Raw genomic sequence first — 23,623 nt, forward strand, 5'->3', positions numbered from 1 at the left:
AGGACCCCAGGGTCAGGGATGAGCTGGTTAAAGCACACAATTGTTATTTTGAGGAAAATGTGGGCTCTGTTTCCTCCCCTGGTGGACTTTGGGAAGCTTACAAGACTGTCATTCGTGGCCAGGCCCTCTCATTGATTGGTAGCGTGAAGTTGGCCAACCGTGCTGAGACGGTTCGACTTGAGGGGGAGGTCACGGCCCTGGAGGAGGGCTTGGAATCTGGGGTTACCGCTGAGGGGTTACATCTACTGGAGTTGAAACAACATGAATACAGAGCTCTGGTCACTGAAGCTGCTAAGGAAATGGGGAGGGAACAGCAGGGACGCCTGTATGATGTGGGTGATAAGGCTGGGAAACTGCTTGCTTGGTTGGATAAGAGGGAAAGTGTGAGTCGTGTAGTCCCTGTGATTGTTGCGGAGAATGGAGAGTGATGTACGGACCCTGTTGATATTGTCGCATGTTTTGCCGATTATTTCCGCGAGGTGTACTTCCAGGTGTCTGATCGATCGGAGCAGGACTCCCACCTGTTATTGCGTGATATTGCACTTCCCCGGTTGTCTGACATTGATAGAGATGCTCTGGATGCTCCGCCTACTGTGGACGAGATTGCCGCTGCTGTCCGTTCGGTCCGATCCGGCAAGGCCTCGGGCCCTAATGGGCTCCCCATTGAGCTATATAAACTGCGCCCGGATTCGCTAGCTCCTCATTTGCGCTCTATGTTTCTTGAGTCCTTGGAGGTGGGGTTTCTCCCGCCAGACCAGAGACTGGCCACTATTGTTGTCATCCACAAGGATGGTAAACCTCGGGATCGCTGCGCCTCTTTTCGACCCATTTCGTTGATTAATGCGGAACCTAAAATCTTGGCCAAGCTGCTGGCGACACGTTTGGCGACCGTTATTGGGGACCTGGTTCACCCTGATCAATCCGGCTTTATACCGCATCGTAACACGGCGCTTAACCTCCGAAGGTTGCATGGCGTTCTGGCACGGGCCGAGACGCTGCGTGAGCCCGCCATCTTGGCGTCCTTGGACGCTACGATGGCGTTTGATACGATAGAATGGCCGTATTTGTGGGCGGTTCTTGCTAAGTTTGGTTTCGGTTCGGACTTCGTTCGGTGGGTCAAATTGCTTTACGCCGGTCCCATGGCCCAGGTGGTGGTCAATGGTCGGGTCTCTGCGCCCTTTGCACTGAGCAGAGGGACGCGACAGGGCTGTCCCCTGTCCCCCTTGTTGTTTGCTCTTGCCTTGGAACCGCTGGCGGCCTGGTTGCGGTGGGAACCGTCCCTGAAGGGCATTAGATGGAATTCGGAGTTTGAGGACCGTGTATCTCTCTACGCTGATGATATTCTGCTTTATCTTACATCACCCCGTAAATCCCTCATTGTGCTGTTTGATGTCTTAACGTCCTTCCGCAAAAACTCAGGTCTTGTCATCAACTGGTCGAAGTCCTGTGTATACGTCCTGTCAGGTACCGCCCCCCTTCTGCCAAACGGCTGTCCTATCGCGATTGTGGAAGATGGATTTAAATATCTAGGCATTTTTATCTCGCTGAGCCCTGCACTGCGGTTCGACCGTAATTTACTGCCCCCTCTTCAGCGCCTTCGGGCAGATGTGGTCGCCTGGGGGAAACTTCCTCTCTCCCCCCTGGGTAGAGCGGCATTGTTTAAGATGATGTCACTGCCCCGCTTCCTCTACGCATTGCAAAACACACTTGACGTTGTCCCGGCTACATATTTCCGTGAGGTCGAGAGTTTACAGAGACGACTGGTGTGGGGGGGTAAGCCCCGGATTGCCATTGCTAAATTGTCGCTCCCGTGGTACGACGGTGGTATTGCTTTGCCTGATATCCGTCGCTATTATTGGGCGTCTCAACTGGGGGCAATAAATCATTGCATGTATGGCCCTTTGCCAAATCCGGCCTTCGAGATGGACAAATGGTTGTTACCGGGGGGCGACTACAATAGAGCCCTCTACTCGAAACTCACCCCTCGCAACGTGACGGGCCCCACTAGGACGGCCGTCCAGGTGTGGCGACATGCTTCCATGGCGCTTGGGTGGACTGATAAATTGACTCGCGCCACCCCCCTGTACGCATCTGATAGACTTGGCTCACTTTGGCAGTCACGGGGGTTTGATAGGTGGGACTTGATTGGTATCAGCAGGATTGGTGATGTTTGGACTAAGGGGAGAATGAAGACGTTTGAGGAATTGAAAACCGAGTACGCTTTGAGCGATCGCGAATTTTTTCGCTATGCACAGGTCCGCCACGCGGTGCTCTCGGTCTTCCCTTCGGGTGTGGAGATTCCGGAGTCGTCCCCGCTTGAGGACAGGGTACTGGACGGACATGTTCCTGATAGTACGATTTCGCTTATTTATAAAAAATTAATCAACTCCAGGTCTGATCTCCTGTTTCGACTTAGAGAAGTCTGGACTGGTGATGGGCTGGAGCTGGACGATGAGGACTGGCAGGCGGCGATCTCCTCCCCTAAAGAGGTGGCCATCCAGGCGCGCCTTAGATTTGTGCAACTTAAAATCCTGCATAGAGTGTATGTCACTGGTCCCCGTTTGGTGCATATGGGCTTCTCTGTGGATGGTTTGTGGCGGCGTGGCTGTGGTCTCCTGGGCACCTTTTTACATATCATCTGGGAGTGCCCTGAGATAGTGCGATTCTGGACCCGTGTGCACGAGGTGATGAGTGAGGTTACCGGCGTGCGATCGATGCCGGAAGCTAGGAGATGCCTGCTGAACGTATGGGAACCGAATGATTACTCCGTGTCGCAGCTTCGGTGGGTAACCTTGGGCAACATGATTGCCAAAAGAGACATTGCGCAATTGTGGGGCGCTCAGGGCCCGCCCGGACTTCAGAAATGGAAACAAAACATGGACTGGTGCATGTTCAGGGAAAAAACTGTGTATATTTCTCGTGGTACCTCCCGGAAATGGGGGAAGATATGGACTCAGTGGAACACTTACCGTGGTGATATATGTGCCCCTCCTCTTCCTGACCCTGATGTTGCACCTATGTCCCCGTAACCCGAGGGTTCCTCCACGCACTATTGTATACTATTTGCAATTTGTTTCTTCTGCCCCCCCCCCTTGTGCAACTCTTTCTCGCTAGAACGAACGCTCATTGGATTGTCCTTCCCGCTCCAACACCATGTAATGCAACGTTGTGTATATTGATGTCTCTTTTTCTTCCCTCCTTGCAAGTTGTTTGTGTTTGCGTTATAAAATCAATAAAAAGTTTTCAAAAAAAAAAAAATAAAGTGACTAGGGTACGTGCTCTAACCAGATCTGTGCTTACTGGCGTGTAAAGAACTGACGTCAGCGCGCATGGGTGGCGCCTAAGTAGTGTTTGTGATGTCATCTCAGCGCATACAACATCAGCGACGGACGCAGTGCCGCATGACGCCACCTACTGTCACGCAGGGGTACTGCTAGCAAAACTTTTTCCGGATCCAGTCTGACGCTTGGGGATATTCTAAGGTAAGGAATCTATCACTTAGATTTCAGACACATACCTTCAGTGTTGGAATCCCTTAAACATCACACTTGAAAACTTCTACATCAGTTCAAGAACTACACCTTCAGGGTTCCTAAAGATTTCCATAGAAGTGCCTGAGACCAAATTGTGTCCTTTCTTCGATCCAATGTAAGAGACATGACAGGACGTGGCTTATATCACTCTGTAGTACGGGGCTTCCCATTTTATTGATATAAATGATTGCTGTTCCGGTGCAAGCCTGGACACAGCTGTCTACCTGGAATTGTTAGTCTGGCAGCCACAAGCCATTTTTACTTTCTTTTTGGAAAGGCAATCCTGACTAACTTTCTTCAGGACACACAAACTGTGTTCGGTATGTGGCAAGAAGCAAAAAGTCAACAGCATGGTATGTTGGCTCACAAAACAATTGTTTCTGATTGGAAACATGACTTGACCAGATCTCAAGCCTAGGAAGGCTTCGAGGGTTCAGATGGGACTGGAATTTTTAAGCTGGGTAATAATGTATGTCAAAACTAAAGGGTCTTCTTAACAGACACGGCAAGATTATCAGATGTACAAAAGTCAGCTATAGAGATAACTACACCATGCCCTCATACCACACCTATAGCATATCTAAACATTGCCTTATATCAACACTTTCAAAGCTACTCTCATTTGCAGCAAGAATGTCAAAAAATATAATTGGTTTATTGCAAACAATTACAAAGGTAGTGGCTGTCTGGTTATCGGCACAAAGATCTGGAGACCATGGAGCGCTCATTTCTACATAGATAATGCCTGGCTTAAAATAATATCATATGGGATTTGGGTGTTGTTCCTGGGGGGAGTCTAAAATGACACTGATCTTCTATTCCTAGAGGTTCTTAAACGTGCCTGCTCTCTGCATCATGTATTACTCACATAACTGCAACCATCTAGAAAAACCTATGTTTCTCCTTTGCTTTTATGATAACTATATTTTTTGAAAACTGCAATAACATTATTTTAAATAGAATACTTGTTTCGTGACAGGAATCTAATGCAGCTGTGCTAAGGTAGGAGTAACGTGATGAAACTTACTCAAGTCAAGTTAGAACAGAGCATGGAAGCTTTAAACACACTCAAGTAAATATTTGGATACATCCAAATGAACTATTTTCATGTTGTATCTATGCTTTCCTGGATAAAGGCATTTGCTGCTTGTACACATTACATGATGTCTAGCTTGGGGTAACAGGCCTTTGTTAGAAAAAAAATAACTGGTGTTTTTTTGTCCACAATAATCACATATTTTTACCAACTTGATAAAAAAATGACAGACACCAATAGATAGCAGTTAGAAAAGAGAGAGTGGGCTTAAGGAATATAGATTTCCGTGTTTGATTAATCTGAGCATCCACAAAGGATACACTCGGGTACCAAGAGGGTGAGTATATAGAAGAAAACCAAATGTTTGGCGGGGGTGGACTATTCTTATAAAAACTAAATTGGGCGGTAACTGAATATAATTCCCCAAATACATTTATAGGCTTTTCACTCGTTTAATGACTTTTCCATCACTTCAATAGGGATTACCATTGATTATAAGAAGTTAAAGAACATTCTTATATTGCTACAGCTTCAATATTGTTTATTATAAAAACAGTACAAAGTAGTCTTGTATTGCTCTCCTCTTGTTTACTGTTATCCACATACCTGCATTCCTCTGGCTTTCACCCATAATAAGGGTCTTCAAGCTTTGAACCCGCAGGAGTGAATTGGTTGTTCTAAGCAGTGCTTCAGTTTTAAATCGGTTTAACTTCAGGTAGCTATCAGATATTCAACTCTTTATGCAGAATATACCCAAGGATATGGGTTCCAGTTTACAAGGCAACTTGTTCATCTTTAAATTCAGCCAAGTCTTCAGCTTAGTGTTGAAAGTATATATATATATATATATATGAAGAAACAGGTGTGGTACCGATGTGGGACTCCCTGATAGAATTCCCATACGACATAGCTTGCTAAAGTTTGCTAAGGTACTGTACTGTAAAATGGGTTGAGACCTCTCTACAGAAAATAAGGAAACAATTGTTGAGCACAGCTTGGTGAACCCACTCGCCTTCAACAGTTTGATAAGGTGGGGGTAGTAGCTGAGTTAAAGGAAGCTAACAGGTATAATTATATCAGTGCCCCAACACCACCGCAATACAACTACGTTCTCAGATTGTCCAAGACGATAAACACTCCGCCAACTCTCTACCCGTTCTGGCTCTGAAGCTGGTTTAGTTGGGACCTACACTGTTTTTCTCACTGCATACCTGAAAGTAGCTAAGTAGCTATCAATTTCAAGATCTTAGTAAAAAAAAGAGCAGTGCTGGTAAATAAGCCAACTGTTTCCCCACATGGACTGTGTCAAAGTTTACTTCTTTCAAAAAAGGTCTCACCAAGCTTCTGGATCCTGACCCCTAGAATAGAGGCGTTAATAATTTCCTCAACGATTGCCACAATTTCTAAAACAAGGCAAGAGCCTGAAATGTTAAAATCCAGAGCGGTGACCAGTAAACAACCTACTTTTCCAGGGCTCAAGAGTCAGAGCACAACCTATGTAAAATGTTTAAACATATTCCTCAGACAATGCCGCTTGTGAAAAGTTCTGTGAGGTGAATGATGCAGCAAGTTCTGTCTCAGTCAGGTTAATGCACACCAACTGTGGCGTGAGGATGTCAGCTCTGTTGGTGTTTTGTAAACAGATTTTGATAAAAACCCTACGGAACTCTTTTGCCTGGTCACAAGCTTCTATTATGCACTGCATTATGTAATATGCCTGCTTTATATGCTGGTTGTATGAATATAATGCTCTTTAACAGGGGCAATATTTGAACCACACAGCATATCTCTGGGCACAAGTGAAGAATATTCTTCCTCTCCTCTTCGGGTCTTCATCATCCTTAAAGTTAATCTCCATGAGTGTATCCTAGGAGACCAGTGAAGACCTACAACTTTCTTTTACAGCTTTGTTAACGAGGCACTAAACATGATGGCTGTCATCAGGTAATTTTTTGTAGACTAAACCAGTGGTTAATATGTAATAAAACATAAGTGCTGGGGCTCTCTCAGGAGGCAGTGTGCACCAGCAAATTTCTCATGTTAGCACTGCCTATAGTAGAACCAACTAGGACCATGAAGGTGAGGAGAGGATGTGGCGTAAGGGCCAGAATTGCCGACTTCAGAGGTGGGCAACCAGGTTTGAGTCTCAGCGTCGGCTTAACATCCTGTGATTCTCGGCAAATCACTAAATCTCCCATAAATTAATGAGTCCATAACTCATGCTCATGAAAATTGCCAGAGTCGATGATTAAGTGCCGGTGCTGAGTACCTGAAGCCATAAGCTCAAGTTAAGCACTGGACTAAACACATTGTAGGTAAGGCTATTATAGATAAGGCTGAGGTATTTTCAGCAAAAGCTGTGGTAGTCAATTACAGATTAATTTAGTCTGCAGTTACAATAGCCAAGGCGTTCACTCTATTGGTCAATGTCACTGATGCCAACGCAGTGGCCGGGGTCTTTGACATTGAGGAGAGTCTCAAGATGAAGACGCCAGGTGAGGGAGAGACGAAGATATCCTCTAGCAGAAACTGCCAAAGGGCCAGACACCTTTCCATTATCAAAATCATGGCGGGAGGAGGGAGCAGACTGGGGATTTTTTTTGTTTTACCAACATCTAAGACCGGAGCTCAATCTTTTACCCTAATTCTCCCTTTTAAACATACATCCACACAGGAGAGAGAGCGCTTTACCCAAAGATCTTCAGGTAAACTTTGTATCCTATAACCAAGATCATGCAAGCATTAGCACCGAACAAGATTTTATTTTCTTGTTCTGCCAAGGACAATAATAAAGGCACAGAGAATGAACTTGATTTTCAAAAAAGCTGTAGGAAGAAATGTACACTCTCGTTCCAAACAACATATTTGAATTGGGTAGAATTGTGACTTGCATGCTGCAATGAGTTTTTTAAACTAGTAAAAGGATTTCATCAGATGAACATAATATTAGTCTTGGGATATGGTAGTGAATGCATTCTCTAGGTTGTGCCAGAGATTCTCCCACCGTGAGGAGCATTTCAAACGAACTTCTGCCTGCTACTTGGTGCTAAACAATACGTTTTTACCAATATTATTAACTCTGTCAATCCATTTAACACATGAATGCTGGCATTTGAGCCTTTCCCATTTCCTCTATTAAGTTCCTTAATAAGGATAATAGATAAGCCAAGAATTTTGTGAAACTCTATTAAAATAGGAGGGTCCTCATTTGGAAGACAGAGGATTATGCACCTTTGTTTTCTATGTTAGAAGAAACATATTTTTCATGGCCTGGCCAATCGGTTTGGCCAGTGAAAGATAGATCCTCCTGAATAACCCAAGGCTTTACTTTGGCATAAAAGATTAACATGTTCACAACACAAGGGTGGCGAAGACATGAAAGGCTGTACAGGGTATTTTGCTTTATGGAACTCATCCTGAGGTTCTGAGGCAAATAACTAAGTGAAAATGCTGGCTCTTTTATGCATTAGCAGTTTAATGCAGATATTACTGAGCACTGACAACTATGAGGAGGCTTGCAGGACCCCATATTCCTCAAACCATGACAACAAAATGATGTTCTAAATTCCAATTAACTATTCATGGGGATAGAAACGAAGCAAACTACTGTTGAGTTGAACCACGTAGCTTCTCGAAAGGTGTAAATCTACACAGCAATACATCGTGGGCTATGATAATTAGCACACAAGATATTTACGCCAGTCCATTCAAAAATATAATCCCACGGGTTGGTAAAATCGGTCAATGTCATGAGGTAGCCTAAAATATGATTGATGTAGGAGATTTCTAATTTTGAAATGATTGTGAAGTTTTTGATTTGGCATTGGTGGAGAGAGAAAAAATTATTCGATAACTAATTTGATAGTTTGGCTCCAGCATGGCATTAGTTAAAGTGTAGATGGTCGCTATTTAATGGCCGCATGGAGCCACTCCCTCCTACAGAGGTATTATAATGTCAATAACTACCTCTTTAGCAACCAGGTTGGTGTTACATTAACTGGGCAATCGGAGGATGGCTTGCTTCCTTTGTTAGCTTGAGTTAAGGTTTGGTATAAATTAATGCCGGGATATTCAGCGCATACATAGGAGATAGGTAAACTCAAATAGAAGGTATCTGGAGGGGCAATGTTGGTATAAACATGCAATCAAGCAAATTCTGAATTTTGAATCAACCCATGCTTATGTAGAATTTGCAGCACCACGATTAGACCATATCTCAGCCTCACACAACACAACCAAAACCTTCCACACAGGTCAAACTACATGCCACACCCTACCAACCATGCACTTCTAAAAGACACTCGGGCACCCAATGTGAAATAAATATTTTGTAGCCTCCTAAGGTGCATGAAACACTACATAATTATACAAAACAAGACAAATATTTACGTGTGGAAGACAGATTAACCCCAGACCTTACAAGTGTCAAATACGGTTCTAAGATGCAATTTAGATGAAGGACTTTGGAGGTCCATGATTGAAGGCAACATGAGATTGCATACCGAGATGCTAGATGTTCCTAAATATCCTACTTCGGGTCCAGCACCACTCTAGTGCCCTGTATCAGGGCTTCTTAACCTGTGGTCAGCGGACCCCTGCAGGTCAGTGATATCTACTCAGGAGGTCAGCGGCTATAGAACATTAAACGATGGAAGATTAATAAAGTAAATATACATAAAAAGCTAAATTGAAAATTTTTAAATTATGTAAAGTGAAGGAATATTAAATTGGAAGCTAAAAATCAAGTTTGTATCCTAAGGTGGATTCTTGTGAGCAGCGCAACTACAGAAACAAGATGGAAAGCGGCCTAAATTGAAGTATTGGTATACTCCCACAGAAAGAGAGCATGCGTTGGAGCAAAAAAGACAACATGGTTAGCTTGCAAACAGCATATCTCTTCGCCTTTTAGAAATAAAATTACAGTTTTTAAACAGTTCAGCTTCGGATTGAAATTTTGATGTTTGCATATTGTTTTGTTTGTGAATTTAAGCACAAGTTACTTACCTTCGGTAACGATATATCTGTAAGAAACATTAGTTAGTGTTAGATTCCTTACCTTAGAATATCCCCAGGCGTCAGGCTGGATCCGGAAAGTTTTCGTCAGCAGTACCCCTGCGCGTCGGTAGGCGTCGTCTGCAGCTCCGCGTCCATTGTCAGCGTTGTGATCGCCGGAATGATGTCGTCGGAGTACTTAGACGCCGCCCTCGCGCGCTGACGTCAGTTCTGTACAAAGCTTTCCACGCCAGGAACGCAGAGCCATGATAGAAACAGACACTGGTGCCATGAAACTAGGGCCATGAAAAGGATGTCCTTAACCCTAGATATCGGTTCGCAGAACGGGGAGGATGGGTGGGGCGGGGTGGGGAAACTACTGTTTCATACAGATATATCGTTACCGAAGGTAAGTAACTTGTGCATCTGAAAGAAACACGTTAGTGTTAGATTCCTTACCTTAGAATAGATACCCCAGCAATACCAACCCCGGTGGTGGGTCTGCGAACCAAGATCACACCAGAAAGTCCTGGAGAACGGAACGGCTGAAAAAGCCATCTCTCCGGACTTGGCTGTCCAGACAGTAGTGCTTAGCAAACGTGTGCAGCGAGGCCCACGTAGCTGCCTGACAGATGTCCTGCAAGGGGACTCCCCGACCCAGGGCAGTAGGAGCCGCCGTGGCCCGAGCCCAACAGGAGGCTCCTTTTTCACCGAAGAGTAGCAAACCTCGATACACAAGACGAATCACCGAGAGATGGACCGCTTGTGCACCGCCCGTCCCTTCTTAGCGCCCACGTAACCAACAAAGAGCTGGTCGTCAACCTGGAACTGGCGTGTGCGGTCTAGATAGAAGGAGAGAGCAGGTTTTGGGTCCAGATAGTGAAGCCCCTCTTCCTCTTTCGAGGGATTCGGAGGCGGAAAGAAGGTGGGTAAGATGATGGACTGCCCAATATTAAAAGGCTCTAACCACCTTGGGCAGGAAAGAAGGACGAATCCTTAGTACAACCTTGTCCGGATGGACAGAGAGGAAAGGAGATTTAGAAGATAGAACCTGGAGCCCACTCACTCTCCTGGAAGAGGTGATGGGCACCAGGAATGCAGTTTTAAGAGTCAGAAGACGAAGAGGACAGTTATGAAGTGGCTCAAAGGGAGCGCACATCAGATAAGTCAGTACAAGGTTCAAGTCCCACTGAGGCATCACGAAGGGAACCGGAGGAAACATGTGATGCCTTTCAAGAATCGATTTACAACAGGGGACTTGAAAAGAGAAGGCTGATCAGGAAGCCTTAAGAAGGATGAAATAGCCGAGAGGTAGCCTTTGATAGTGCCCAGAGCAGAGCCCTGCTGGGCAAGAGAAAGAAGGAAGAGGAGAGCCTCTGAAAGGCGGGCAGAGAGTGGATCCACAGCCTTTGCTGTGCACCATGCCAAAAATCTGTTCCACCTGCAGGCGTATACCGATTTTGTGGAGGGACGCCTGGCTGCCAGAATCACATCACAGACTTCAGGAGGCAAGTCAAATGGCCTCAACTGCCGCCGCTCGATCTCCATGCATGTAGGTGGAGACTGGACAGGTTCGGGTGGAGGACCGTCCCCTGCTGCTGCGACAGAAGGTCCTCCTGAAGAGGCAGACAAATCGGGGGATCGACTGACAAGCTGAGTAGCTCGGGATACCAGTATCTTCTTTCCCAGTCCGGAGGCACAAGGATGACTTGGGCCCGGTCTCGCATGATCTTCTTCAGCACTCTGGGCAGAAGTGGTATAGGCGGAAAGGCATACAACAGACCGCAGCTCCATTCGCCACGAAAAGCGTCTCTGAGCGAGTGCAGCCTTGGAAATTCCAACGCATAGAACTGATGACATTGCGCATTCTCTTCGGTGGCGAATAGATCTAACCAAGGCTCTCCCCACTGCTGAAAGAGACCTTGCGCCATGTCCGAGTTCAGACGCCATTCGTGATTCATCATGAGTTTGTCCGCCCTGACGTTCAGGGAACCTGCCAGGTGTTGAACCACCAGGGTGACGCCTTGGTGTTCCAGCCATGTCCAGAGGCGCAGAGCCTCCTGACAAAGGGTCCACGACCCCACCCCACCCTGTTTGTTGCAGTGCCACATGGCGGTGGTGTTGTCCGTGAACACCTGCACTACACTTTCCCAGACAGAGGGAAGGAATGCCTTCAGTGCAAGCCGGATCGCCCGCAGCTCCAGAAGGTTGAAATGGAGCCGGGACTCCGCCAGAGACCAGTGGCCTCTGATCTCGCCTCTCCCATGTGGCCCCCCATCCCAGGAGGGACGCATCCGTCACTACTACGTGCTCCGGTTGGGGTAGGGAGAGGGATCTGCCGCTGACCCAATCGCGGTTCGTGAGCCACTACTGCGACTGACTCGCAGTGCCCTCCGAGATCAGGACGTGGTCGGACAGGTTGCCCTGATGCTGTGCCCACTGAAACTTCAGGTCCCACTGCAGAGCCCGCATCCGCCACCTGGCGTGATGCATCAGTATGATGCAGGAGGCCATCAGCCCCAGGAGCCGCAGTGTCAACCTGACCGAGACCCGGGATAAAGGCTGAAAGATCAGAATCAGAGCCTGAATATCCCGAATCCGCTGCTCAGGGGGATAAACCCGAAACTGCGCCAAGTCCAGAACCGCTCCGATGAAGAGGAGCTTCTGAGAGGGGCACAGGTGTGACTTCGGCACGTTGATGGAGAACCCCAGCAGGTGCAGGAGGTCGACCGTAGTCTGGAGGTGGGAGACGACTGTCCGGGGCGAGCCTGCCTTCAACAACCAGTCGTCGAGATAGGGGAAGAGTGGAACCCCTGATCTGCGCAGATGAGCTGCGATCACCGCCATCACTTTCATGAACACCAGAGGGGAGCACGGTAAACTGAAAGTGCTCGTGGCCTACCATGAACCGCAGGTAGTGCCGGTGGGCCGGCAGGACGGGGATGTGGAAATAGGCGTCCTGCAAGTCCAACGCCACCATCTAGTCCCCAGGGTCTAGGGCAGCGAAGACCTGAGCCAATGTCAGCATCTTGAACTTCTCCTTCCGGAGAAAGCCGTTGACGTTCCAGAGGTCCAAGATAGGGTGTGGGCCTCCTTTGCCCTTCTTGGGAACCAGAAAGTAGTGGGAACAACAACCACACCCTACTTCTGGCCCAGGAACGCGCTCGACGGCCCCCTTGGCCAAGAGGGCCGTAACTTCCTCTTGCAGAAGTTGCAAGTGATCCCCCGACATGCGGTGGTATTGCGGTGGCATGGCTGGAGGTGTCGCCTCGAAGGGGAGGGAGTAGCCCTTTCGGACGATTTGCAGCACCCACCTGTCCGACGTGATGGTACGCCAGTGGAGGAGGTGATGGCGAACCTTGCCCCCCACTGGCGTCGAATGGGCCTGAAATGCCAGACTAGGAAGGCTTAGCGGCAGATGCTGCGGGAGCGGATGTGGACTGACCCTGCCGTTGTCCCCCGGCACCGCCACAGCGGTAACCACGTCCGCGACCGCGTTGAGACTGGTTCTGCAGCCTGTGGCTGGCTGGACATGTGGGGACGCCCCTTCCCTGGCCACGAAAGGGGCGAAAAGCAGAAGTTTGCTGGCGCTGGCCCAGGCCCAAAGACTTGGCCATAGCCCTAGAGTCCTTAAAACGCTCTAGCCCACTATCCGCCTTGTCGCCAAAGAGGCGACGGCCATCGAAGGGCATGTCAATGAGCGTGGCCTGGACATTCCCCAAGAAGTTGGCAGACCGCAACCAGGCGTGGCGACGAATCGCCACCGTCGTGGAAATTGCTCTGACCAGCGAGTCCGTGGTGTCAAGTCCACATCTAATCGAGTACCGTGCTGCATCCCGCCCCTCAAGCAGGGCTTGGGCGAGCCGTGTCTGGGCCTCCTCCGCAACCGTATCCCATAGAGAGTGGGTGTAACGGCCCAAACGGCAGGCGGTGTTGACAGACCACAGCCCCAAACTCAGAGAGAACAGTTTCTTCCCAAACTGATCATACCTTTTGGATTCCCGATCCGGAGGAGCGGACAGGAATGCGGTCTGGGACGTAGAGCCTGAATCACCAGGCTTTCGGGGTGTGGTGAACGGACAGAAAGCAGGGGTCGCTCGGAGCCGGGCGGTGGCGTCTGGCCACGTTCCGATCCACAGGGAGGCCTGTAGAGGCCTTGGACCAGGTGCCCATCAGAACTTCGGTGAGGACTTCTTTAAACGGCAGTAGAAGCTCCGAGGAGCTTGCCTGCGGTTTGAGCACCTCAGTGAGGAGGTTAGTCCTCACAGCCACGACAGGAAGCTCAAGAGCCAAGGCCTTGGCCGCCCTGTTCAAAACCACGCTATTAAGTAGCCCCCTCCTCTGAAGCCACGGAGGGAGGAGAGATGAATCCAGTGTCAGGGGAAGTATCTAGACCACTGCCTCCCCCAGCTCATCTGCCTAGTCCTGGCTTAACTGGCACTGCTGTGCCAGAGTGTCCTCAGACCCCTCCCAGTCCTCCTCGTCATCCACGTCCTGGAAACCAGGCAAAAATGATGAAGCCGGGTCGTAGGTGACTTGTTCACCCATCGGCGTCGGAGACGGCGCCGCTCCGTCGTCGCACCCGGACCGGGGCTGAAACCGGGAATGGTGTCGTCCAAAGACGGCGCCGGGAGCGACACCTTCGGATCCGGCGCCAGCAAAGGAGTCGTGAGGTCGACTGGCGACGACCCGGATCCAGGCCTGGATCCTGTGCGGCCCTGCGGCGTCGGGACCGGAGTCGATGACGGCGCCGGGGCCAAAGCACCTGATGGTGCCATAGCTGGAGCCGCCGGCCCGCTAGGACTCCCGGTCGGACCCTCGGGGCCCGAAGGCGCCTCGGCAGGTTCTGACGTAGGGAAGTGAGTCCTCATGGACATGAGGAAAGCACTTATCTCCTCCGGTGTCGCGTGCAGCTCAGGGACTGGCGGGTATGGAGCTGGACGCAGCGCCTGCGGCTCCGGTGGAGCAGCACGGGCGATGTCGCCCAAACCGCCGGACGCATCGCGTGAGCTTTGGGGGGAGTTGGAAAAGCGATGACGCTTCTTCAACTTCTTTTTCGAATGCCTCGACTTACCGGAGGACTTGGAGCCCAACGAGTGGTGGTGACTCGACGAGCGGCAATGACTGCGACCGGTCCCTCGACTTCCTCCCTGACCGGGACCTCCAGCGGCGCGGAGCCGACTGCCGGAACTCGAGCAGCTTACGGGACCGCTCCCGTCTAGCCTTCGAGGTCAAGGCCCGGCAGTCGGGGCACGACTTGTCATCGTGGCCGGCCCCAAGGCAGTAAAGGCACCGATGGTGGGGGTCGGTCACTGACATCAAGCAGTGACAGGCGTCGCAAGGTTTAAAACAGGGCATCCCTAACTGCACCGCGAGTCGAAATCGACTCGAAAAGTGATCAAAAGAGATCAAAAAAGTTAGTCAAAAAATGACTAGTGTACTGCTCTTCCCGGATCTGTGCTTGCTGGCGCGGAAAAAAGAAGAACTGACATCAGCGCGCCAGGGCCGCGTCTAAGTACTCCGACGACGTCATTCTGGCGATCACGACGCTGACGACAGACGCGGAGCCGCAGACGACGCCTACCGACGCCGAGGGGTACTGCTGACGAAAACTTTCCGGATCCAGTCTGATGCCTGGGGATATTCTAAGGAATCTAACACTAACATGTTTCTTTAAGATTCAAATATTTCATAATGTATTTATTTGAAGTTCACTTGTTTCCGTGTATTGTTTTGTGGTTCCAACCACAGAAATTACTTAGTAGTCCTCAGCCTCCTGTGGTCGTTCACTAGGGGTCCACAAAAGACAGGAGGTTAAGAACCGCTGCCCTATTATATGGCGACTCCTGTAACTGCTTAATGATCTTTACACAAATACAGTTTGGCCACGCTAGTTTATCACCCTGAAAGTAACTTTGTGACTGCCACTAAGAATAACTCGTCACAGTCCTGCCGTGTCTTAGTACCAAGTACTTCAGTAACACGCTAAGGACGATTTTTCTAACATTTGCAGGGCTTGGGATTATGCTGCTCTCACTTTAATATATCAAGTGTTTTTTACACTACCATGTAAAGTTGCTGGATTCTGTATATATGCTAGTAGATCGAAAATTGAATTAAAGCGATTAGGCGCATTGTGGTCGAAGTGATGTAATCAAGAGCTTACCGTGTGTACTAACTGGTCCCGTTCCATTGTTATATTTTCTGCTAGGTGAATAAGATTAGCCAAATACTGATGGGCTGCAATCTCTTTTTCCATTGCATCTTCTAAATGTTGTTTCAGAATGGCATTTTTCTTGTGAGATTTTCTGTGCAGAAGATCAATTAAAGTAACGATTTTATCAACATACAATACATTCTTCAAAACTCAATAACAGGGAAACAAACCATAAAAGGCGGTCAATCAAATACCTACATTTTTTGTGAGGCATAATTTCCAATGAAATGAAAAGCATGAGTTGTGCAATGAGATGACTGTAACTCAAAAGGTGATCAAATAAAAATTCAATTTGGTTGGATATGGATTATGAATCACTTCCTCGAAAAACCACCTTCAACATTTTTTCCCCACTATAATAAAACATGCTTGATTCCTAAGAACTGATCTCATTAAATGTTTTCTCAAGCAAAATAGACCATTACCTAAAGTGACCTGACGTTTATGTGTCTCACTTAAATGCAACATAATTTATTTTGGTAGAAACTTGGGAGCAATGAAACTATGTGTGCATTCCAGACTTTAACGTTGGCAACATTTTGGAGAGTTTTAAGACCTCCCTGACTCCGCCAAATGGTATTAAGGCAAGTGTTTCATCATTTAGATTGACACATATTAGGGACAATAGGTTGCAATATTACATATTGTTCAAGGTGAATGCACTTCAGGATCTTAATACATCAGTTGCAATCAGTAATGGTATGTACACAAAACCACCTGCAAGTTGAAACTCTGTATTAGTATGTCATCTACTTGACTATCAATTTCCAGTCAAGCTTTAGTTGGAGGTCTCTGACTTCAAGTGGGGTATTCTAACTGTAGTAGACACCTGGCTGGGGGGTGGATCACATGCTGACCACACCAATGCTGCTCCAGACTGCTACAAGTGTATTTGCAGTAAGAGGGAGTCAAGAAATGGAGGTTGGGTTGCCTTGATCTTCAGGGACATTATTATATGCAAGCAATTTACAAAGTTGATTTTTCTCTGACATGACTTGATGGTTTGTCAATGTACATTTCCCCAGGAGCCTTATACACTTTTGTAGTTGAATATTGCATTCGAAGTCCATCAGAAGAACCTCTCAATACCAACAGGGAGATTAGCTTCCAAATTTCCATCCACTTCAAGCAGACTCTGAAAGTAGGGGATTTTAATCTTCATGTTGACGATCCCTCTAATAGCAAGTCCCAGAACTTCCTGAAATGGGTTTAAACAATCAATTCACTGTGGTATGCATGTAGATGATCACACACTAGATCCTGTCCTTGTACTGCATGATTTGTCTTCTGACATTGAGATTTGCCCTTTATGCTGTACAAAAACTAATTTTGGTGCAGTTTTCCATCAATCACATGTTCTCAAGGAATGTGGATAGGAAGCATTCTACCCCTAATTCAGCTGTGGAATTTACTTGATGAGAAGTTGGTTCTAAGAGAACTGACACTCTTTAGTTTGCAAACCTACAGACAGTGACCTGAATTAGATAGTAGATCAAAATAATTGGAGGGTAATAGAAGTGCTCTGTAACCATCAGGGAATATGATGACATGGCCCCTTCTGAATTGTGGAATCCCTTAAGAAGAACTGCGAACAAGAACAATGGAGCACTACAGACAGAGAGCATACATGAGCAAGGATTTAGGTGGACATAAAGCTCAGATAAGGATGGGAAGGAGGGAATGGTGAAGGAAACATTTTGTCCATTTAGTACAAGTATAGCTAATGCACAGAATGCACCTCAGAAATCTATCCCAAGGCCCTGTGCTCCAACCATCACAAGGCTTTTGTGAGGAAATTAAGGGACTAAACACAGCTCTGCCTAGAATTCTTCCGAATGACTTCCTCACAACACCCTTAGATAGACATGGTCCTTATTGGCCAGCCTTCTGTGCAACTTTAAATCATGTTCCTCCAGTGATCCTGCAGCTATCTGGAAACACTTTTTATATTCCTGACAAAACTGTGGCTCTATTCTACAAATTGCTGGCAGTAGGATTGGTCCTTAATTGCTGAAAGGCTGCTCTGATGTCTCCTTTATTAAAAAGGAAAAGGAAAAAAATACAATGGAACCCTGTGATGAAGCAAATTATTATATTTTCACACTTACCCTGCACTGGCCAAAGTATTGGAAAAAACGGACAGAAAGCAGTCATCTACTTAATTCAGCGAGTTTTGTGCATGTGACCCATGGCACCCTGGCTTTTGCCGCAGAAGAGGGATGGAAACAGCTAAAGGGATGGGCTGCAGAGTTGTTGAGAACGATCATGGATGAGAGTAATATATGACAGTGATCCTTTCAGACTTCTCCACTTCATTAAAAAAAAGTGAACTATTCACATCTGAAGGTTGGAGTCGAAAGTTCGGATTTCCTGGTAGTTTCAAAGGGATTCTCCTCATCTACAATGGTCTTTAATGATGTATGCTCCACATGCATTTTGGTGCAAAACACTATCCTATGATGAGGATATTTAGATCATCTGCTTGGACAACAAGCTTTGATCTCCATGCTTAACCTCCGTAACTTCCGAGCACCTATACCACAGAGGATGAGGCATTGATTTTTAAAACTGACTGGCAATAAAGCTGAGATTTTGATCTTGGACAAGATCAAGGAGTGCCAGGTTTGCACCTTTAGGCCTGCCTTACTATACTCTAACACTAAAGTGCTTGGCTGTCATACTTAAACATGAACTTACCACAGCTGTGCAGTCAATATCATCTGCAGCACCGGTTTTGAAGTGCTGAACCTACTTAGAGGAACCTTACCATTTCTTCTATTTGAACTCCATGCCCCTATCATAGTGGCGTGTATTATGTTCAGGGTGGAATATTGCTATAATCCCTATGTAGGTCTAAAAGCTTATGCAAGGGAAAAATTGCAGTGGATACGGAATACGGCAGAACTTCGTGCCTATCACTAGAAAAGGAGAGATTGGAACAAAGCAAGCCGAGCTCGGGGAGGGGTATATGCCTTCAGAAGGAATTCTGTTGCTGCTCCCATTCCGATATCTTGTCCAGCAGGCTGAAAGCAGGGTTTTATTTAAGACTGAAAGCATAATAAATTATTCTTAAGAAGTTTATAATGGGTGCTCCTTGTAATGTTGCACAGTGCAAATAAGCCGTATGTGGCCAGAATAAAATGGTTTAAAAAAAAAAAGTAATACAGTGCATGTAGAGATTGTCATTGGTTGACTGTGGAATAACAACTCTGATTGAAAAGTCTTTTTCTAATTCACAGAGACTTTTATGAACCTGTTGTCTTAGTGCCTAACTTATTCTGTCTTTGTGTGTTAGCGTCCTCCTTTTACTCAGAAAATATGCTGCTGTTGGAACTCCCAAGTTTTAAATGGGAATTGAGAAGTGTAAGTGAGAAGAGATCACTCTGATTACTGGGATGCAGGGTTTTAGCTGTGATTAATGGAGCTGTGAACGGAGGAAGGTGAATCTTTGAAGGCACGTTTCTTTAACCCAGTAAATAAGAGCATTCTTGAGAGGCGATCAGTGTTTGGTCATTGTTTGCACAGTTTGAGAAACTGTGAGGGAGGTTAAGGGTAACGATTATTACAATGTAAAGAGAAGACACTTTTTGTTTTTTAATCATTGAGTATGTTACGTTATAGAGTGGATGGCTTGGGGCCAGATGTAGGTAGGCGAATACCAGTCGGTAACGGCCCGAATTCGGTAAAATCGTCCGTTACCGACCGATCTTCTGAAAATGAGATGTAGGAGACAATAATTTACCGAATCGGAAAATATGAGTCTGTAAAATACCGATTCTGTATTTACCGAGTACATATTTTCCGAATCGGTAAATAGCGATTTCTAATTTACCGACTTCTTATTTTCCGAATCGGTAAATAAGAAATCGGAAAATATGTCTATCGAGATGTAGGAAAGGAAGAAAATACCGAATTCAATGAAATTCGGTATTTAAGAGTCGGTATTTACCATGGACTGGAAGCAGGTGATAACCAGGTGCAGGCTATAAAAAAAGCCCCAAAATGCAACAGTGTTGCAAGAATGGCGGCATTCTATGTGATTGCGAGGAGGCGAAGACTACAGGCTGCAGGTCTTAGGGTATGGATAAGGGAGGAGCAGGTGTACAGGCAGAGGATCACCCTGTTCCAATTGACTGAGCCTGAGATACTTCAGAGGTACAGGCTACACCCCAGAACCATCTTGGACTTAATTGGGGACCTCCACCCATACCTGGATCACCCAACTCCCAGGGCCCACGCCATCCCACCCCATGTGCAGGTGCTGTGTAGCTTACACCTGCTTGCCTCTGGGAGCTACCAGAGTGTGATAGCTGCAGTAGGTGGTGTATCCCAGAGCTGCCTGTCCCGTTTTTTCAGGAATTTTCTGGATGCCATGATGCAGAGAATGGAACATTACATCCGGTTCCCTGACACACCTGCGGAACTTGCCAAAACAAAAACAGATTTCTATGGACTGGCACACTTCCCGCATGTGATAGGCTGCATAGATGGCACCCACATTCCACTATGCCCACCTGCAGCCACTGAACACATCTACAGAAATCGTAAGTCTACGCACTCTATCAATGTGCAGGTGATATGCAATGCTGGCAACATCATCACAGACATAGTGGGCAAATTTCCTGGGAGCACGCACGACTCCTACATTTTCCAGAACAGCGGAATATACACACGGCTTCTTGCTGGAGATTTTGGAGATGGATATCTGCTAGGTAAAGAAGTGTAACACACCCTGTAATTAATGGCAGATGAATGTGTAATGTGATTGTAACTCATGTACCTCTCATTCCCTCCCAGGCGATAGTGCATATGCCCTGCGTTCCTTTGTGCTCACACCGTACCTCAACCCAACAAACAGAGCCGAAAGGCGATACAATGTGGCACACAGGTCAACTCGCAACGTAGTTGAGTGAACATTTGGACTCCTCAAAAAGCAGGTTCCGCTGCCTCCACAAGAGTGGAGGTGCTCGGCAGTACACCCCCATCCTGTGTTGCAAGATAATAGTGACCTGTGCCATTTTGCACAATCTTGCCACCAAGAAAGGTACAGAGGTGGAGGTGACACATCACGAGGACATTGATGATGACCAAGAACATGCAGACCCCCAGGCAACAGGACCAGCAGCAATAGATGGTAGATTGAGCCGGACAGAAATTACACGTCGATATTTCTAGGTAATGTATGACACATAGACAGGTACAGTGTTTGACAAGTGTAGTTTAATATTCACTACATCATCATTGTCACATGGGAAAAGGCATTATACATCAAAGTCTATGTCCCTGGCTGCTCCTGCTCAGTTGCCGTCACTGTGTGCAGTTGTATTGATCTGCAGCATAGGTCAGTGCTTACGTCCACGCACTACATTGCGTGATTGAAGTGCCTGGCTTTCTGATTCTCTGCTGGGGCCTGACTCGGCATGGCTGCGCCTGCCGCTCCTGCACACCTCCGGTACAGGTGTGCTGGAGCCACTCCTGCTGGTTGACCCCTCTGTCTCCTCCACACCCGTGTCACCAGCATTGCCTGTGTTTGTGTTGAGCATCTGCTCCATCGCAGAGGTCACTCTTCCCATGCCCCGTGTCAAGTCTGTGCAGCAGTGCACAATTGCATCCTGCATGGATATAGATCGTCGGCACAGTAGTGACGTACTTGAAGCAAATCTGTTCATTGCCTTTGTTTGCTAGCGCATATACTGCCGATCCCTGCCACGCTGTAGATGATCCCTGTCCAACCTATCCGACAGTACACCCATGTATGTGGAGATGTCCGTTATCCCCTTTGATAATGCCTCCAAACTAGATGCTATGTGGCCAATTCCCTTGTCCATGTTGGTCATTTTAATGTTCATACAGGGAACCTGCCTATGCACGGCTAAGAGTGCTTTGGCCTGCAAGCGCTGTACTTTGACCATTGTGCCCTCCAGGCCACAGAAGACGCTCTCCCCTTCCTGCCCCTCGCCACCCTCACGTGCCCTCCTGCCAAGGACACTGGTGCACGCAGCGCCTGCTGCAATCTGTGGTCTAGCCTTGTCAGCCACAGGTGCATTTGTTTGAGGTACAACATCCTCATCCTCCGAATCAGAGGTTTGCAGGATCCTCTGAGGGGGCTCCTCATGCCTACTTGCCTGTCCCTGCATGGACACCCTGGACATTGCTATGGGTGTACGCGGTGTGCTAGACAAATTAGGAGATCCGAACAACAAAGGTGAAAGTGGGACAGGAGTTGAGGCTCGCTCTGGTGATGAGGCTTCCTGGGTGGTGTTGTTGCCTCCTTCTACAGCGCTGTAACCTGTTTTTTTCTTCTCTTTCTCCCTTCTCATAGTTGCTGGTGCCCTCTCCTCCCTTGCTGGTGCAGAACTGCGGCAGGACTCTCCTGTGGAATGAAATTGACATAGGGTCAATGTTGTTGTTCATCTGTGTGTAGTTCCTAAATAAATTGTTTACACAACTTTGCCCAGTGCACAATGTGTGTTTGGTGATGTGCGTGGCATGCCTTGCAGAGTCGTGTGGTGTATGTTTTGCATCAATGTATTCATGACTACGTCTACCATGATGCATTGCTGCCCCCAAGTCTGAGCTGTTATGCAGTGTGATGATTCTACACAGTGGGGTACGGGGTCAGGTTAATGGTTATGGATTAGGGTACATGCCTCTTACCTTGTTTCTTTGTAGCTTTTGCAGTACTGTCCAGGTCTCCTATCCCATGGATGCATTCTGGCTCAATGGTGGTTTCCACAAGCTCCTCCATCGCAGTCAGGTTTGGTGCTTTGCTCCTGCCACCTCCAGTCTCACCAGCATCCTTTTTTTGTGCTGCAATTTTTTTCTTTGTTACGATGCGCAGGTCATACCACCGCTTTTTGATGTCCTCAATCTCCCGGTGGGTCACACCAATGGCATTCACTTTGCCCTGTATGCCAAGCCATATGTTCCTCTTCACAGTCTCTGCAACATGCAGAGACTGCCTCCCGAAAATCTGGCTGTCGTGGCTTACTATTTCTTCTACAGCTACCTGTAGTTCTTCTGGGTTGAACTTGATCTTCATATTTCTCTCCCCAGCATCCTTTTGCCCTTCATGAGTCTCCATTCTGTAGCACAGCTTGCCTGTGGATGCTCAGCTCCTCTCACCTCAGCTCAATTGTTTGTTCTGTTGGTGTTCACCTGCATGGGTGTGGCCACTCCCAGGTACTGGGGAGGGGTGCTTAAATCCGATTGGTTGGAATCTCAGGGCCTTGGTTGTGGGGTGTGTAGGGTGTCCCTGATTGGTTGTCAGGCTCACATGTCGTTTTTTAAACTACCGATTCGGATTTTACCGAATCGGTAAACTCCGATTCGGTAAATTCCGATTCAGTTAATCCCATTCATTCCTATGGGCCAGGAGGCCCATAGGAATGCATGGGTTTTACCGATTCGGATTTTACCGATTCGGAAATTACCGATTCGGTATTTGCCGATTTGTAATACCGAGTCATTCCAAATCGGTAAGTTTTACCGATTTTTTTTGCTACATACCATTTTCCAATTCTGAAATACCGATTCGGTATGAGTCGGTATTTTAGAATCGGTAAATGGAAATTACCTACATCTGGCCCTAAGTGTTTTCTTTTAATTTTTTACAGTAACCCCTGACGAAGAACCTATTTGGTTCGAAATGCATTGGGTCAAAACTGAAAGATTGGTTGTGAAATATTTTAAATCTGCACACGTTAATGGTAAAGCTTGGATTAGCTACAGAAAACGTTTAAATATGCAAGAATAAAGTATTCAGTATCATCTGGCTGTCTCCGGACTGATATGTATACATAGAAATGATGAAGATTACTACAATGTTAAGTATAATGGTTTACT

The 23,623-nt window shown here is 47.1% G+C and overlaps 1 protein-coding gene across 2 annotated transcripts in view; it reads right to left on the reverse strand.

The window, feature by feature from the left end:
- The window catches only part of CEP89 (centrosomal protein 89), a 1,224,823-nt gene that overhangs the window by 273,439 nt on the left and 927,761 nt on the right, over positions 1–23,623 (reverse strand). For both annotated transcript variants that reach the window (XM_078670561.1, XM_078670562.1), the window contains exon 16: positions 15,728–15,869. In XM_078670561.1, the coding sequence (XP_078526687.1) occupies positions 15,728–15,869 (142 nt within the window). The remainder of the gene's footprint in view (positions 1–15,727; positions 15,870–23,623) is intronic.

This window comes from Lissotriton helveticus, chromosome 12 (assembly GCF_964261635.1).
Source record: "Lissotriton helveticus chromosome 12, aLisHel1.1, whole genome shotgun sequence".
NCBI classification, from domain to species: domain Eukaryota; kingdom Metazoa; phylum Chordata; class Amphibia; order Caudata; family Salamandridae; genus Lissotriton; species Lissotriton helveticus.